Source organism: Lethenteron reissneri, chromosome 9 (genome assembly GCF_015708825.2).
Source record: "Lethenteron reissneri isolate LAM-NWPU_2019-01 chromosome 9, ASM1570882v1, whole genome shotgun sequence".
Lineage (NCBI taxonomy): Eukaryota > Metazoa > Chordata > Hyperoartia > Petromyzontiformes > Petromyzontidae > Lethenteron > Lethenteron reissneri.
This window is the reverse complement of record NC_083787.1, coordinates 8244400-8263478: the sequence shown is the minus strand read 5'-3', so window position 1 is coordinate 8263478 and position 19079 is coordinate 8244400. Positions and strand designations below refer to the sequence as shown.

The 19079-nt window shown below is 43.8% G+C and overlaps 1 protein-coding gene across 2 annotated transcripts in view; it reads left to right on the top strand.

Moving 5' to 3' along the window:
- The window catches only part of LOC133339364 (uncharacterized protein C14orf93-like), a 28635-nt gene extending 10803 nt beyond the window's left edge, over positions 1 to 17832 (top strand). For both annotated transcript variants that reach the window (XM_061547499.1, XM_061547508.1), the window contains exons 3-7: positions 3516 to 4132; positions 5362 to 5423; positions 7889 to 7986; positions 9200 to 9312; positions 12629 to 17832. In XM_061547499.1, the coding sequence (XP_061403483.1) occupies positions 3516 to 4132; positions 5362 to 5423; positions 7889 to 7986; positions 9200 to 9312; positions 12629 to 13102 (1364 nt within the window). In that variant the 3' untranslated portion in view covers positions 13103 to 17832. The remainder of the gene's footprint in view (positions 1 to 3515; positions 4133 to 5361; positions 5424 to 7888; positions 7987 to 9199; positions 9313 to 12628) is intronic.
- The last annotated feature ends 1247 nt before the right edge of the window (positions 17833 to 19079 follow it).

Here is a 19079-nt window from a genome sequence, read left to right as displayed (position 1 = left end):
TATTGTAGTTTAGCGGACATGTGAAGAATTCAAAACAGCCAGAGACATTTTGATTTAAAGCTTTTGTGACTGCAGGGATTCATCTTCTTGGTTCTTTCGGTAAAGTCATGTAGAAGGGAAGTAATAAAATAATAAAAATAAAACATAATAAAATAATTCTCACGACGTTTCGGCCACAACGCAATATATATGCTCCAAGCACGTGTGCTGTTTCATTCAGACGCTGTCGCCTCGACAGACCTGGTTTCACCTGAGGACGGCTGCTTGCGTTGTGGCCGAAACGTCGTGAGAATGATTTTATTAAGCCAGAAACATGTTGAGAATTCTAAAAATCGTGGGAAGAAACATCCCAAATTTACTAGAGTGGCTGTCTTGATGAAGGGTTTCTAGAAGCTCTAGGATCTCATAGCTGATAGCTCTTGTAGAGGTTCCTATATGGTATTGATTTGTTGATTTACGTCCTTAAACCAGAGGTGAGAGCCCATTCAGATTCATTACACTGGTCAACACACTTTTTCTGGCATAAGGTATTCCAACGGTTTTAAGGTAATTTTGGGGTGCTGATTCCAAATCTGGCATCAGTTTTTTTTTGAGATATCAAATATTGCATTTTCAATAAAAACTGCAGAAGAAAAATATTAAATAAATGTGGATATCTACATAAAATGATATTATAAACACACTATCCTAAAAATACAGCACCATATTTTAACACTAAAATAGTCACTGACTCGCAACAACTTGCAATTATAAGTGACAGAGTTAATTTCTGGTAAAATCAATGAAAATGGGGTATGCCGATAGCATAAAAAAGAGATGTGATAGAGCAAATCTGAGATCAGATTTGGAATCAGTACCCTGAAATTAGTCTAAAACAGCTGCAAAAGTCCAGGCCAGAATTTTTTTTTGTTGACCAGTGTTATCTTACTCACCCATGTAACCATATATTACTTAGAGACAGTTTATAAAAAAAAATCATATATATTTTAAAAATAATAATTAACATGAATTATTTCCACTTCTGGGATTCGGGTTGTGGCACAAACCCCAAATCAACTGTGAATTAATATTTACAGCATGTAAAACGTGTATGAAATCTCGAAGGAAAATTCCATAATGGCCTTTCAGCTCATCACACGCACATACAGTATATAATAATACAAAAAAATGAAAATTATTTATTTGGTCAGGAAAATTGCAATGAATTCCTCTCAGATGTGTTTCCGCGTCATATTGTGTGTGTTATGACCCAAAAACAGCACAACTGCAGAAACCCTCAGCAAATCTTTAAACAAACTTGACAAGTGCGCTTTATGAAAAAAAACCCATAAAATGTAAGTGTGTTCTTACAATAAAATAATTTCCAACTTGGTTGAATAACAACCATTGAATAACATCTTTTTCTTATTTATATTATTGTTAAATGAATTTGGACAATACCCAGTCAACACATTTTCTTACTGAATTTTTTGTTTAACCGGCATGGTGGTTCAGTTCTCTTATTTACAAATTCAGACGTACAATGGCGGATGCATAATCACGAGCAGTATAAACTGTGGCGGGACTTTAAAAATTAATTTATGGGCAGACCTCTTGCAGTCGGCCGTCCTGCTCTGCACAAATTAATGGACGCAATAAAGGGAGGGAATTGGCATGCTTTTACTGCAGGTTCCTTGACTCGGAGGGGAACGCATTGGACATGTGAACTCATGATTGTTGACGCTCTCATGTGCCGATGGTCGTGGGAGTACGACAGCCAAGGGCACAGAGCCAATGCATTCCAGATGCCCTTGACTTTTCCATAAACCACTCTTTTGTTAGTTTCCTATTGTTAACATAAATTTCTGTAGACTGTTTAAGTGTGCACACAATTGGTGTATGTTACAACGAGCACGCACACTTCACGTTTGATATAGTATAAATGGTAAGAATAGTTTTCTAAAAGACAAAGGTGCATCTCTGCAATTCCTTGCTCACGTCACTGCTGGTGGAAAGGAAGGAGGCCGACCTCGAGAGAGCCTCTCCAGAGAGTACTTGGCCTACTCTTCCACGCTGGCCAGATATATCTTGGAATTGGTGGGCGTACCCATATTTTTATCTTCTCAAAAGCGGCCCGCCGATTGACTGCGATTCACCCGCTGCTCCTGCCGGCTGGACAGAGGCAGCAACAGGGAGTTAAGAAACTTTCACTGTCGTGATAATTGTTTTTTTACCCTTCTATCTGGCAACAAAACTGACACCTTTTTTTTACAAGGAGTCATGTTTGCATAGACCACAATACCTGCAGTCATAATGCAAACAAAAAAATAACTCTGATAATGTGCACTGTCCTTGAAGTTGATTGGTCCACACCCGAGACAGCTTCCTTAGAACCTAGTCTCACATGGGTTGGACCAGATGATGCCAAAAGGCGTTATGACTGCAGGTATTGTGGTCTATGCAAACATGACTCCTTGTAAAAAAGGTGTCAGTTTTGTTGCCAGATAGAAGGGTAAAAAAACAATTATCATATTATTTGTATTCTTTTTTACTGGCAAATGAGGTTCCAATGGTGTAAATGCTTTCACCGTCGTCTCAACTGCTACGCCGGGAGATCAAACCGGCAACCTCTGCATGACAACTCCAGCATGGTCACCATTACTCCACTATAGCATTCCAAGAATTATAGTTTTGTACCAGTTTTTAATTGTCTTTCCCTTATTTAGTCTGCCAAGAGTTCAAGATTTATACTTTTTGCGAGCTGAACTGGGTGTTCTTGGTTTTTGTAAGCTCGTTTAATATTTTGGTACACTTATTGTGATTGATATTCATTATGTAAACATACAAGAGCTGTCTGAGAAGGGAGACTTGATAAATTGGTTAGTGTAAAGAGTGTTTGTTGTTTATTTCACCAGGTGAGAGGTGATTGATATTCATTATTTTGGAATGAAGAGAGTTACCAAAAGAAAATCTGTGAATAGATTCCAATTTAATTGTGGGTAATAATTAAATATGAGATTTGAGAAAAGGCATCAGCACACTTGGACCTGTGAATGATGGTAAAATGGTAAAGTGCATTTAATTGGAATAATTCCTTGGGTAACTATCGAAACTGAAGTTTCACTAAATGGTAAATTCTACAATATAATGAAATGTCAGGTATCACCATGTTTAAAGATTTTGTCCAAATTGAGAAGACATGCACATTTTTTAAGCTTGAGAAATGTAGGTATTCTTTTGTATTAAGTCCTAAGAGATTATATTCCGTAAGGAGTGAGTGAGGGGTATGAGAATATATGTGATGAGGGAAAGACTACAAAATGTTTTTTGATGAAAATGAAAACACTGGGCAGGGAGAAACGTGCAAAGATGACCAGGAGAAGGACGTAAACCTCTAAGAGCAGAATAAATACATTGTAAATGCCAACCACCAGCGAGCGGGTGGTGGTTTGGGGCAATGAGGGCAGCAGCCGAGCGGCAGCAACAGGGACAGCCGCCCGCGTTGACGTGCCGCGTGCCGCCGTGCGGGTGTCCAGACTCGGGCGGCGTCTACTCGAGCTCGCCGGAGACCTCCACCGCGGCCAAGGATTCGCACGCGGCCGATGCCTCTCAGCAGCCCCACCTCATGAAGGACTTCCACTCGGTGGACTCGATGGCCGACTTCCACCAGGCGGCGCAGGGCTACGGTGGGCCGGGGGCCGACGCTTCCGCCGCCACCCACTGCTACGCCGACTACGGCGAGAGCTGGGATGGCGAGGCGGCGGGGCTGGGCGCATCGCACGCCATGACGCCGCCGGCGCCGCACGGCCACCATCACCACCACGGGCACCACCACGGGCACCACCACGGTGCCGCCGCGGCGGCGGTGCCCGGCTCCTCCGTGCCCACGTCTGCACCCACCGCCGCCTCGACTCCGGCGCCGCTGCCGCAGGTGGCGGCGGCGGTGGTGGCGGCGGCGGTGGCGGCGGCGGCGGCGTCTTCGTCGTCGTCGACGTCGCGCCGCGTGCGGGCACGCGGAAACATGGGCTCGTCATCGTCCTCGTTCGGATCGCACAGGCGCAGTGGGGGCGGGGGCAGCGGGGGCAGTGGAGGCAGCGGTAGCAGCTTGCACAGCAACAACACAAGGCGGAGGAAGAGGGACCTCGTCGTGTCGGTCAGTGGGCGCGCCGTGGTTGGCTACGTACGGTGCGAAAGAAGTTCAACACAATCAGAATATAATGGTGGAATCCAATGAACTCTAAATCTCTTTTTCCACAGATTTCCAGTAAGGAGTCAGAACGTTACAATACAAAAACACGATAGGGGTGCAAAGTATAGGAAAGGTAATCAAATCACTTCAAAATATACACAAAACTAAAGTAAATTTTACTTACTAGTAAAAGCCTACTGAGGTAATAACTTATTTTTCATAAGCGACCTTGCCACAAATTATCGCTTCACAAAGTGGCTTATGTTTACATACATGCTGCAATTACGTAGCCGGTACTGATAGTGACGAAATAAACCTCGAACAGCTACAGCACTTCATCAATTCACCGCTGGGCGAAGGCCTTTCCAAGTCCGGTCGATCATTCGGGTTGTTTCATCTTACTTCACCATGCTGGTCAGTGCAGGTTGGTGAGCCAGTGCCCAGGTTGTTAGCCGTGGCTAGGAATTTAACTCGGGTGAGCAGGTTGTTAGTGCAGTGTAATAATCACTGTAGCTGCACACCAGTGTCATATTATAACTCACTTTGCAGCATGTACTAAATGTTTTTTTTTTTACTTCGTGTGGCCTGATACATTTTTATAGCACTGTTCAATTTGAAAAAAAAAAGTGATCTTGTTAGCAATTAGTTCATACAAGGACTGCAGGACATCCAGTGCACATGGATTACGTTAGAAGGCTGTGTCAACATATTGCAGTGCACTCTCGCTTGGCTGTCATTTTTATCAGACTGATATATTTTGAGACTTTATAATGAGGACATAGGATCCAGGATGAAAAAACACAAAGTGGGAATGTTCTAACAGTGTTTACCATAAAGGCGTGTTATTTATTTTCATGTTAAATCAACTTCATATTTGTTAACGTGTAAGCAGTTTTAAAACTAATCACGTAATCATAATAATTTTTAAACCTTGAAATGAGTAATCATGGAATAATTTTTTTTCAAGTGACCCAACACTAGAAATGGTGGTGGTCTCGGTGCCTCTTATATAGGAAATAAAATTCAAAAGTCGAGAGTTTTTCTTCGATCCATCGAATGGCGGGCGAAGACGGTATCGACAGCTCGCTTCCTTGAGTCGCGAACGTTTTTGACTTTTGTGTTGACTTTCGTTTCTACCTGGTTGGGTCAATGTTCATGCAGTGCCTCTGCTGCTGCTGCTGTTTGTTCCACAGAAACTGGTTCATCGGATCCACAACCAGCAAGGCAACGACCGGAGGTTTAACGGGGCCGAAGGGTGAGTTTTTACCAGCGGTCGCAACTTAAAGGATACACGAGTTCAGAAAAAGTACTACTTGGTGAAGTAAAAATTACGCGTGTCTCATTGTACAGATTTATGTGAAGTGTGTTGACCCCCGGTAGTGCTCGGATTGGTCACCGCCATGCATAATAGGTGTTATAGGCCACTGGGCTATGTGGTGGGTAGGAGAGGGAAATGCAGCAATGCATTTGTTTGCAGTACCTCTACGCTCTCCACGTCGGCTACACACCTTCACCAACCCCCACTGACCACCGTGGTGAAATATGGTTGTAAAATCCCAAAGCAATGGACTGCAAAGGGGTGTATTCATATGTCATGAAGAAGCAACCACGAAAAAGCAATACCTGTGTGTTCCAGGCTGTCTGACCTATAGAGAGAGGTTGAAGGCTTTGGTAATGTAAAACAAAGTTTCGAAAGTGACTTTCATAAGTGTTGACTTAACACTCTAATAACATCACGTGAGCGTGACTGCTTTGCTTTTTCATAAAGTGTCACTGCATTTAGCCACTGGAGCCAGGTGATAGCATGGCCTGGAAGGTCAATTTACAATCGAGTCTTCTCATTTATGTGTTTAGCTCCGATTAGCTCAGTTGGCTAAGTACGGTGGCGAAAGAAGTTCAACATACATACATTATCGGAACGTTAATCCCATGCGAGACAGAATGGGACACACAACCAGGTTTGTATCTACAAGATAAAGAATAATTTGGTTTTTGGAATTCATTTTCCTTAAGGTATAGTGATACTCCCGAAGCTGAGCACAGTAAATCTCTCTTATAATGACAAGGATTAGCACTAATACTGGGCTTGAGTTGTATGTTTACACATGCAAATACAGACCCACCCAATTACTCATTGCTCATTGGGGTGGCACTAAGATGACCAGTCTTTGCAGTTCTGCATGTGCACATGTATTCCTTAAACGAGCAAGCTATACACCTTTTTTATTGTTATGAAAATTGATGTGCTGTTATGAGCCACAAACTTGCATCAAATTGCATTGTTGCTTTATCAAAGTTTTAGGCATCATTTAATGTGAACAATTTCGTTAAGGGAAGTTTTTTTTGTATGGGAGGAAAACCGGAGGAAGAAAACTTCCAAGTATATGAGTGGACAGCGATCACAGCTTGGCTCACAACTCTATTGCTCTACTGCCATTTTTATGCCACCTTGCATTCCAGCATGTTTGAAAGTTTGACAACCTTGTGTGTTCGATCAATCCTTGCCTCCAGGGTGCTGGATTACAGGCGCGCACGTCCATATGTAAGGTGGGGCTGGGTTCGTGGATGACCACAGTTGGGGTTCCACAAAGTGATAATACAATTGTTTTACTCTGGAAGGTATGAAGGCCTGAGTTTACCCTCAATTGGAATTGAAACTTGCAACCTATTTTAAAAAGAGACACACTGTACCAACGGTGCTGTTTGGCCAGATATTTTAAGTCTTAGGTCCACAACATTATATACCAAGGAATTAGTATACAATCCCAAGCATAATTTTCATGATTAAGTGTCTTACAAATTCCTGTGTCGCTGGATAAATATCTGATATAAACATACATTGCTAGATGTTATAATAGCATTTAAAAATCAACAATGTGTGCTTAAACAGTGAGCAGGCACACACACATTGACTGGTGTGCATGCGTTGAATGGTTTTATTATTGCACGGTGTTCACCTTACATTACTGCATTCCCCGTAATTTAAAATATTACTAAAAACTTTTGGCCTATGTCGGAATCACCATGCACTCTTCTCGGACAGAGTGCAGTGTCATTGGAGTAGTTTCCCTTTATAAAGAGCAGTAAGGAGTTAAGATGCACGAGATATTCAGCCATTCTCCATGGCATTCAGATGCAACAACTGATGTACCTCTTCTTGGTTCTTTCGGTAAAGTCACGTAGTAGGGAAGTAATAAAATAAAACATAATAAAAAATTCTCACGATGTTTCGGCCACAACGCAAGCAGCCGAAACGTCGTGAGAATTGTTTTATTATGTTTTATTTTTATTAATTTATTACTTCCCTACTACGTGACTTTACCGAAAGAACCAAGAAGATGAATCCCTGCAGTCACGAAAGCTTTAAATCAAAACTGATGTACCTGTTTCATTCACGTAGCCAGTTTTCTCGTATTGCTACAGTGGAAGACCCATAACTCGTCAACTAATCTCGTTCATAATTTCTCAATTAAGTCCTAGGGGTAGCCAGATGCAGCTCGCAAGTGTCACAACTAATAAGTGTAAAACACGTCTAGTTTTTAAAATTAAATTCCATTTTTCACGTTTTTCTTTTTTCTTGCTTAATTTCTCTGCAGCCACGAGTGTTAGAAATATTTAGTCAGGACCGTTGCATAAAAACCCTGCTGCTGGTGCAACACGAGCAAGGACTGCAATCGAGGCTGTCGTGTGTGCTGTTGTGTGTGCTGTTGTGTGCTGCAGACTCAAGTCTGGCTGGAACATCACTGTGATGCGGTACTTGCTGGAGAGACTACGGGAAGAGCTGGCAGACCAACACTACACGGAGAAGGAGTTGAAAGGTGAGGTGTAGTGTTCACTGATGGCATGCGTCGGTTACTGAAGCTGGAAAGCCGAGATGGTTGATAGTACTCTTTTCTGGCTTCCGTGAGCCGAGCGATTTAAATTAAGTTCTGTTTGGCAGTGTTATGAGATGTGTTGTTATGCCATTTTAATTAGTAAAGAGTTTAAATTCAACCTCATCTCAAGACTCGACAGTTTAACTGGATTTATAGCGGATGTGTCGGCGGAAACTCCATTGAAAGGGGTAAATGAGAGAGCATGTATGGAAGTAGAAAACAGAAAGAAGAAAATGGCTATTGTTTAGTAATAATGGCACAGAAGCAGTGACAAACTCGGACTAAAAATGGGTCCAGGCATTTGTAAACACACCAGCTCAAATTCGGGCTGTGAAGTAGCTAGATTTGCGATGTGACGTATGATCGTGATATTGGCGTGCGATCTCATTGGTCCATTTTGGCTGGTCCAAAAAAAAAAATGGGCCAGTGAGGAAGAATCTTTGTGGCTGCCAAATATGGGACTTAATGCCAACTGAGAGTGTAAATAAGCAATGAAGTGTACACATTCGAGATAATAAAATGTTTAAATGAATAAGAAATCATATTTTCTTTACTCTGATCACATTTGCAATTTCCCCACACAGACCGGCCCTCGGAATGAACCGGCCCACGGGCATTTGCCCTGACTGCTCTATGGCCAGTCCGGGCCTGCATAGAAAACATGGAGGAAGGCAGGAAATTCTTAGTGGAGGAGAAAGAGGAGAATCCAACACCTGGATTTAAATAGGAGTGACAGTGTGAACTCTAGATAGCTGAGGGGATGGAGTTTCAGACAAGAGGGGCAGCAGAGCAGTGGCGACCTCCCATTAAGAGGAGGTTGACTGGGTGTCAAGACAGGGGAGGGCTTGCTTGTGGGAGTTTAGGGCATGAGGGGACTAGAGTGAGATGAGAGGAGAAGAGAGGTATTTTAGTCAGGTATCAACAAGTATTTGAAGTGAACATTCGGCACGTGTGAAGTTCCGATTGAGCTGCCACCTGATATGCGACCTAATCGAGTTGTTCTTAAATGAAAGTAACACAATTTGGGCACTTGATTTCTCTCGCGGTTTCATCGTTTAGACTTCGGTGCCACGTTCAGCTACGCGTGTGCGAGGTGCAGTCACATCGACGCGTGAGAAACCCAATCTAACCGTTTGCGTGCCTTGAAATCCGACAGGTGCATGCGTGTCGTACTTCTTGACCAAGAGGCGCGAGTACCGCAACTCCCAAAACCCGGACCGGAGCCTGCGGGAAAGGGAGGAGAAGAAGCTGAGAAGCCGGCGATATCGGGTAGGAGAGCCCCCAGGCATTGTGTGCGCGAAAACGGGGCAGACGGGTTCCGCGCCCGCCTTGGCTCGCAGATGTTGTGTACATAGCGGAATTATATTTCATGTTTATACAGTGTCCTTTTGTTGGACAACCACTCTAAACTGCATTACAATAATAAAGCGTGAGGATTTTCATTTCTTGAATGCTTAAATCCAAAGCACTTTGCAATACAAACAGGAAATACAATAATTGCAGATTTGTGCTGCATGTATGGCTCATCTGCCTTTGTTTTGGATTTTGTAGTAATAATTCCTTGTCAGTGAATGTGACGGAAAGTTAATTGTTTCCTATTGGTGGGTACGTTGAGGCTAATAAACAACGAAACGCAGTGCATGGCTGGGATATGGCTCGGCTGTTGGTTGAGTAGAAGTGCCACTAATATAGTTTCAGTTAAAATCCCAGTAAAGCTCAATTAGGTCTCATCATCGCCATCCATTGTCAATCCGTGGTTCATCCAACATGAGCATCACGTGGTGGGGCTGCACAACTTGGTAGGAAGTGAACAGCGATTTGACCTGGAATAATATATATTTAAAAAAACTTTTTTAAAAACACGCTTTTATGAAATGTACTAAAATGTAAAAAAAATGATGTTCAAGTACTTTGCATTATATATGTTTAATATACTGTTATTGTAACTGACTAAAAATAAAAGCGTGGGACATAACGTAAGGGACCGTGGGTAATTACAGCCAACGTTAGTTGACCGTGGACAATTAGACCCAAGCCGAAACATAACATATAAAACATAATGTTTAAAAATTTATATTTTGTATTTTTATGATAGAATATAGTATTGTCATCAGTATGACATAAGTATACCAAGTTTGCAGTCGATACCACATTGGGAAGTGGGTTAAAATTGGTCCTTTTCATAGGAATGTTGCATTTCCACCAATGGCTAAGCATGACCAACATAAGTTAGCACCCCCTATAGCTTGTTAGGTCACTGGAACACTAACAATAACCACTGTGGTGTTGTGGTTATTGAACCGTTGTATGGGTTCGGTGACTCAGTTCATGGCCATGTACTACATCAGCATGGGCATTATCAGGAACACCTGAGCAGTTAACCCTGCGTAATGGCGCATGGCCTGGCAGGATTTCAAGGTCGAATGATTGGCTTTTGAAACGTCCGGAGATTAAATTACCATGGTTGAAGACTCAACTTCGTGGTCAGATATTTCCATGCCATTATTTCTTCGTGCTTGATAACAGACAGTAAGACTAAGCTGTTGATCTCTGTATGCGTGTATACACTCTCCATTGTGTTTGCGTGTCAGGTTAATAAGTGTTGGAGCTTGGCATCTGTGCACTTCTCTTTCAGACTCAGAAGGACTTAAATTCTTTTCGGTTGTGACTTTCACAAGGGCACACCTGCTCAATAGGTGACTGTGTCAACAGAAAATGTCCTGGCTCACATCCTGCGTCTGAATCCGAGTGTTGCAATTCCAGTAATGTGTACAGTGCTAGGCACGTAACAAGTATAGTGGATGAACTGTCAAAATGTTAATTGTGTTTTATGTACTTGTATGACTTTGTGTGTGTGTGTTTCACTGGTTAGCATAATATGCTGCTATCGCCAGTCATCTAGGTTCATTTCTAGGTCACACAAATACAGTTGTGGGAATTGTTCTCCTAATCAAAGCCATCCTTTCCTAGGATGACTCATCACAAAGTTAGTATCCGCTGGTGATATGTCATCACTGACATGTTCCAGACCAAGGGAGGATGGCGTTTGTGGTGTTGGTCACACCACTCCACCATGTGCAAGTGCCGATCTTAAAAGTTCTTCGCTCATAGCAATAGACACAGGCAGTCTGCCCAAGATGAAAAGGAGGGTTTTTTTTATAATATGTCAAATATGCCAGATATGTTTGTAACGTTTGTTGTTCATGGTTGGGACAAGTTGCTGTGTTGTTGACACAGTGTGCTAAAAACCCTGCTGACCTGTGGCTGCACACCAGTGCGAACTGAAGCATGCACAGTGCGTGCCTTGCATTGGCCTTCCCAGGTCACATTGACCTGAACGGAGCAGCTTGTGCTGTGCATTATCTTATTTCTTTGTTTTCTTCAACAGCAGTGATAAGCGGACACATGCTGGAGGCAGGGGGGTTCTTGCCACACGACAGCCTTGCATCCTTTGCTGGCCTTAATAGACAACAGACATTGGCAATAATACTAACACAGTGAGACCCTTGCTTAGCGCTCAAGATGCATTCCTGGGGAAGTGAGTGCTAATCGAATCAGCGTTAAAAGGGGTCATTATAACATTGTATATATGGGGATGTGTTCCTGACAGCGTTATGTCTTTCGTATGAGCAATATAGGACGGCTTCATTGGGGGATTAGTAATTTATCCAATAATTCAGATTAAACATTTAATAACTAAAACAATGTATCGAATAACAACAGTAAGTATTATGTACTATGGTCATGAGTGCATTCTATTGTACTCCTACATGGCAGCGGTGGGAGACGAGGTTGGATGAGCTGCTCTGCTTCCAATCCGGGTCACTCTCAGAGAGAAGCTCCAGGACTTCTGCGATCTTAATGATGCCCTCAGTCTAAATTTCTGTGGTGAGGTTTCTTTTAGGTGAAGCCTGAAACTCTTATCCTGGTCTCGTGAGTTCTTACCTGGCTAAACAATTACTGTACTGTAATAACGGGTCGGCCATAGATACTCTTTTTCTTAGCAAGTGCATGCTTCCATCATGGCATTCACAGGTGATGTGGCAGATGTTGTAAGCCAACTTCAGTGGGTGTGGTAATTAAAAACGGACAACATTACCAAGAAGCGTTACGTAAAAATACCGACAGAGTAGTTTTAGTTTTGTTTGGTAACCTGGCAGTTAAGTGTGGAACAAAATGTGAAAAGTGTGAAAAGACGAATGGAGAGGTACATCCTTGGAATTAGGCAGGAAGAGGACCTCAGAAAAAATTGCAAGTTAGAGACTTCATATTGACTGTGAAGAAAAACAAGCGGGCTTGCGTACGACAGGATGACTATTGGTCCAGACTAACGTCAGAGTAGCAGCCAAAGGAGATAAAATGAGAGTACATCCACCATGAAGATGGGGCGATTAAATGAGCTCATGTGCAGGAGCTAGATTGCCGTATCACGAGACTGAGAGATGGCGACGGCTTGGGGAGATCTTCATCTAGCAGTGAATAGAACATGGCTTCTTTTATCTTTTTTTAAAGCATCACCCCACTTGCGGCATGTTGTTCATGTTATTCTATCACTGTCTTTGCCGCTTGCGTGGGGAACTCACAGCTCTTCGGAAACCGCACGTCAACGGTGAAGCTGTTCCCACCGGAGGACCAGCAGCTGTGGGCCGGCGTGACGGAGGAGCTCATGTCGGACGAGGAGGACAGCGCCGTGGAGCCCGGCGTGTGGGTGGCGCGGCCCCCTCGCTTCCGCACGCCGGCGCTCACCGACCTTTGCCGGCGGCTGGACGCGGCGTCGCGTCACGGCGCCAAGCCCAACCGCGTGCTGGGCCCGCCGTCGGAGCGTGCCGCGTCGCACGAGGCCTACCGCCTGGCGCCGCACCTGGTGTGCCTGGACGACACGCTGCCGCCGGGCCCCGTCATCGACCAGCACGGCGTCATCTCGTTCCCGCTCAGCGACGACCCTTCGGAGCTGTGCGACGACGACCCGGACGGCGCCCACGGCTACGGCGACGAGGAGCAGCACGGGGACCCCCATGACGACGGCATGGAAGTCAAGGAGGAGAGGGACCTGTCGTGAGCATGCTGACCGACCGTGCGCGCTGTGAGCCGCGGGAGTGGAGAGCGAACGGAGAGGAAAAGGCGCCCCCCCGCTAGTCCATTGGAGCGAGTGGCAAAACTGTTCGGGGTCGGAGCTTTCGAGCCAACCAGGCACTCGTGTTCCAGAGCTATTCCTAACCCTAACTAATCAACCAAACACTAGCCACAATGCTCACTCTCCTTCGAACTCAAACACAATAGGGATATAACGATTTATTGATTCGTCGATTAAAATATTTTATTTTCAAGAGAGTTTACCGAATCGTGAGCATAACAATTCACTGTTTGCGATTAACATATCTCGTGTGTGATTGGTTCATGGAAACCCTGCCGTGTACCACGCTGGCAAAAAAAACGATTGGCAATTAAAATATATTGCCCTAATTGTCCAACATTCATCATCGGTGAGGGGGCGAATCATTACATCCCTACAAAATAGTCAACTAGCGCTAGCCCAACCCTCGACTCGTAACACTAACTCTCTCGCCGGCAGTGGTCGTCACTAGGCCTCCATTCGCATTTCTGCTTGCGTTTCACCGTCGGTGATCACAGCACCCGATTGGCTGCCTTGCTGGACTGTGCTGCTCCGTTTAAAACGTCGGGTTTTCTTGCCGCCCCAACTCACCGACCACGCGGCCCTGTGGGAAGAGCACTGAACTCGCAGTCGGCAAATCACGACTTCATATCTTGCTTGGTCGGGGCTCTCGATTCAGCCCACCCGCATCACTATCGTCCCTCCAGGGATGATAACAAAAAAAATGGTACTACTTTGTGGGAAGCCAGCTGTGAGGTTTCTAAGGATAAACTTGTCATTGCCATGGGAATGTGAAATTCACACCTCTGGCTCCCAAAGGAGATCATCACCATCATCATCCAACACTCGTTTGAGCGGGGAGACACTAACTTGATTTCCACAATCCCTTTTACCACACAACTGTGCTTTTATTATGTTTTTTTCAGCTGTCTTTGTTATTTAGACATGCTATTTTAGTCATATTGGTCTTGGTGGCACCGTGGCGAGCATTCCAATTCACAGGGTCCCAATTGTGATATTTGGACAATTCTTGATTAAGTATTTCAGCAAGTGATAGGGAATTAGGGTGTCAGGTGAAATAAAATTATTTTTGAGTTACACGTGGCACCTTTTTGGCACGAACCTGCCACCCAAAGTGCCACGCAGGTGGAGAGACTCAAAAAGTTGTACCTCTATGTCAGCCACCTACTTGCTGTACTGCCATGTATCGGTCACCTCTCAGCCCAGCAGACTGGGTGTCTCATGTACAGAAACCTTGTGTCATCTATCAGATCCACCTCCACTGTGCTGGATGAAAGGCCTCTGCCACCATGCCAGACTTCATTATTTCTACGCTCAATATTATTGCCTAAACACTTGTGCTGGCAATGTTTTTTTGTCTTGCGTTGTTTCACTCTTGCTATTATTTTTGCCTTGCTGTGTTCATTATTAGTTTTATTTATAATTGCTATTCATTTCAAAGTGATTATTCCATCAGCTAGTGACTTTATTTATACTTGCACTGCTGTGATGTTAATGTACTTTTATTACTCGTTTTTATGTTTATTTTACAATTTATGTTATTTATATTAACATTTTTTTTTATTGCAGCTCCCACAGGTGTGCTTTTCAAATTGTGTTAATATTTTCATACTTGGAACAGTTATTTTTTAGGTTTTAAAAAGTCAAGGAAATGTTTTTTTTATGCTCGTAATTTTTACATCAACGGCTCTGCTAATATTTTTTATTAACTTTATTGTGATGGTATTACTATTATTAATGTTATTATTGCTAATAGTAGTGCCAGTGATCGAGCAACAGGTTAATGCTGTAATGCACTCATCAACTTTGTTTCAAGAGGCAGCTCAGCATGGACTGGGAACCTCATCCGAGCTGTAAATCTTCTTTAAGATTTCATGACTTCAATGACAAACTTTAAACGCGGGAAAAACACGCAAAAGTGCGAAACAAGTCAAGCACGTTCTGCTCTCCCTCCAACTTTCTGAACGAGCCCTGAGCGTCAGAGGGTAACACCGTCACTCCGGTGACTCCAGTGACGGACTTACGCTGGAAACTGCTGGGGCAAAGGGCGACCGGCCAGGCAAAGACAGCGCAAGGGAAACAAAGAGACGTCAACGAAGCAGACTCGGGGGGGCGGAATGAATTATGTTCGTTTCTGCCCGGGGATGGACTTTGAATTTGGGGACGCTGACAGTGCCGCGCACGGGTGCCCGTCGACGAAAAGCGTGGGACAGATTCTCCTGCACTACGCACGCACTGCATTGTGCGTGGCTCCTTCGCCCACCGAGATGATGCTACTCCTCCTTTACGTCGACGCTGTGGAATTTAAAATGTAATGAGACGCTGGCAACAAAAAAAGGAGCGACCCTTTACGACACCGCGTTGAATCTGTGACGAGTTGATTGATGACCACGCAAAGCTACAATTCCAACGGTTCGATGTACTTTAAACAAGTGCGCATTGTTCTTTTTGTTTTAAGGCCAGGCACTAGGATATATGATTTCACCGACTAAAATGACGTATGCGCCGTAACAACGTGCAGGGACCCACCAAAGTTTTACGAATCTTCCACGTGGGAACATCGTCATTAAATCAAGTAAAGTTTGACTATGTCAAATATTAATATTACTGCACCCATGTGCCCATATATAGGAGTGGTTGTTTTATTTATTTGGCCTTGTTTTCTTTCTACTGTAATTGTGTGGGTAGTCTTTACATGTAACGAAATAAATTTGCTTAGATAACACTGGAACAATGACGTGTAGAAGTGCCATGTAAAAAAAAAACATGCTGTAATAAATTTAGGCAACAAAAAAAACTAATCACAAACTTTATAAAATATAACATCTCTTGTTGGACCACACATTTGAACAAATGACAATGGTGCTAATCACAATACTGTAAGGGGTGGCTATAATGGTGTGTGCTGAATGATGTGCGTTTGTGGCCATGTGGATACAATATATGGATATATCTGTACCTGTGTTGACTTGGACTAAAGTGAGGCACTTTGTGAACACTAGTGCTGGGTGGATCAGGTGGGATTCCACCCCATGTGTGTGTAATGTCCACTGAAATCGGTGCTTGCCAACAGCATTAATCCCCAGTTACCTGGCCAGATTATGCTGGAGATCTTTTGTATCATGTCTGCGTGTACACACATTGAACCACGCACGCTTTGGGTTTCAACCCTTCAGTAAGAGGGTTATTTCAATAACAAATGGTACTTTCAAGATGTGCATATGAATGACATCCAAGTATAAAGAAGTGAAATGTCTTCATTTGCAGCAAGAATCTCGTCTTCACTCCTGCACAGTAATAACAATTGTAACAAAACACCGCTTTCTAGGCTGCTAAACGCAAGCTTGGAAGCCTAAAAGACAACTTTTGGCAGGGAGGCACAGTTCTTGCTGCAAATGCAGACAGTTTGTCATCACATTCAGAAGGCACCGTTAAGGTTTAGCGGGTACCTGGAAACCGAGCGACAAGTAAACATAATGTTTTATATTCAGGGGTGGGCAGACGTTTCCAAGAGAGCCGCATTGGGAATCTCCTAGCTCCCCGCAGGCTGTCATGCTCGTGAACGTGATGTCTCTCTTAGTCGCCTGTGTTCGCAGCTAACAGTCCCGCGGAGTTGTTCCCTCCCTGGGTGTTCTCGTACCCAGGGCCGGATTAAGTTTGAAGGCGACCTGGGGCTGTTAAAGAGTTTTTGGGGGCCACTCTTTGTCTCTATTCAGTTCCTTGCCTTGACTGATTTACTAACACCCTTTGCCCGATGCCTTTTGTTATTCACTTGATTGTTTCAGTTCGAGTTTCAAAATGTAATATGGGAACTGTCAAGCTTAATCAAATTTAAAACGAACCCATTTTAATTCGGGGCATGACTATGTATGTCTAACACCGTACGTAGCCAACCGTGCTAATAATGGGTAGGAACACAGTGACGCTATACGGCTTTACCAAATTGCCCTTGGGGATTCATCACTGCCTGCAGTATTGCCATTCGACCATTATAAAGCTGTGGTGATATGGGCTGTAGCCCAGAGGTCGCAACCGGGTACCCGATACCCGTACCCTACCCGATACCCGTACCCGGCCAGGTACGGGTACACGTTTGCGACCCTGGTGCGTCCGGGTACGGGTAGGCCGTGAGTCACTGGTGAGTAACCGTTTGTCACTCATTTCGGGTAGGGTACGGGTAGGGAACGGGTACCCGTACCCAGCCGGGTACCCGTTACCCAGCCGGGTACCCGTTACCCAGCCGGGTGCGGCCGGGTATGGGTAAGGAATCAAAACTCGTTTGCGACCTCTGCTGCAGCCCCCGGAAGCCCCTGCGTTAATCCGGCCCTGGTGCTCGTGGGTCCTTCCCGCAGTCGGCAAACAGCGCCCAAGCTGGACGCGGCTCGCACCTGGTATAGACAATGACTGTGCACAGTCGGGGGCTGTACGCCACAAATATTTACAAGTAAACAGTGCAGTGACAATGGCTGCCTCTTGCTGGTGCTCTCTTTATTTCAAGCACGCGTGCGCTTCTTTTTGCAAGGATACATCGGTGCAGTATGCAGACTTCGCATCTCACTTGGGAGTTGGGGCTTTCGATTTTCCAACCCGGGGCATAACATGGTTGCGTGCGATGTAATATCGTTCATAGGTAGGATTTCACTTAACAGTACCTATCAATTCACCGATTCAATCATTCACAGGCGGTCAGTCACATATTCTTAGGTTTTTTCGGTAAAGTCACGTAGGTAAAAAATTAAATAAAAAGTTAATAAAAATAATAATGGAAATAAAATAAAATAATAAATCACGACGTTTCGGAGGCAACACAAGTCTCCGTGTTGCCTCCGAAACGTCGTGATTTATAATTTTATGTCCATTATTACTTTATTAACTTTTTATTTTATTTTTTACCTACGTTACTTTGCCGAAAAAACCTAAGAGTATGAATCCTTGCGGTCAGTCACATCTGTACCACTTTCTCTACCGCCATGGGGATTGTTCCCATGAACCCCACCCATTGCAGCTGTTCTGTGACACAAGGTGGTCCACTGCTCGCTGTAAGAGTTGAATTGAAAGTTCAAGGATATATATATTTATTTTGTTACATCTTGAGAATTTGGAATATAAATGGAAAAAATATATATATTTCGATTTAAAGCTTTCGTGACTGCAGGGATTCATCTTCTTGGTTCTTTCGGTAAAGTCACGTAGAAGGGAAATAATAAAAATAAAACATAATAAAATAATTCTCACGACGTTTCGGCCACAACGCAAGCAGCTGTCCTCTTCATCTGAGGACGGCTGCTTGCGTTGTGGCCGAAACATCGTGAGAATTATCTTATTGTTTTATTTTTATTATTTTATTATTTCCCTTCTACGTGACTTTACCGAAAGAATCAAGAAGAAAAAAATATATAGTTACTGGGTGAAATGTCGATGGTTAGTGGGAAGTAAACGGTGATGAACAACGGTGAGATTTGATTGATGTGAACTTATCACTGCCGGCACAGGACAATAGAGATAAACACCACTCAATACTCGTATGGAGAATGACGACCCACTTTTCCTGTGTAATATAATGAGAGATTTAATCAAGTACCCATTCATAATAGCACAGCAGTATTGTCACAGCGTGAATACATACGCGTACATAATTATGGCCTGCCATGCGTGCGTGTGTGTGTGTATTGCATCTATAATGAACACGCAGTTTGCGATGACTCATTCATGAGTTGGTGTTGAGAACAGATGGAACGGCTTGTTCTAGTGGACAGCGCGTCCTATTCACATCTGCCGCGTTCTCTCAACGGGACCCAAAATAATTCCCCAAAAGTAAATATTGACCAATAATCTGTTACAACATATTTTTTTACGTTGGGCGCCTTAAAACACATGACATGAAGTGGTACAGGTACTATGA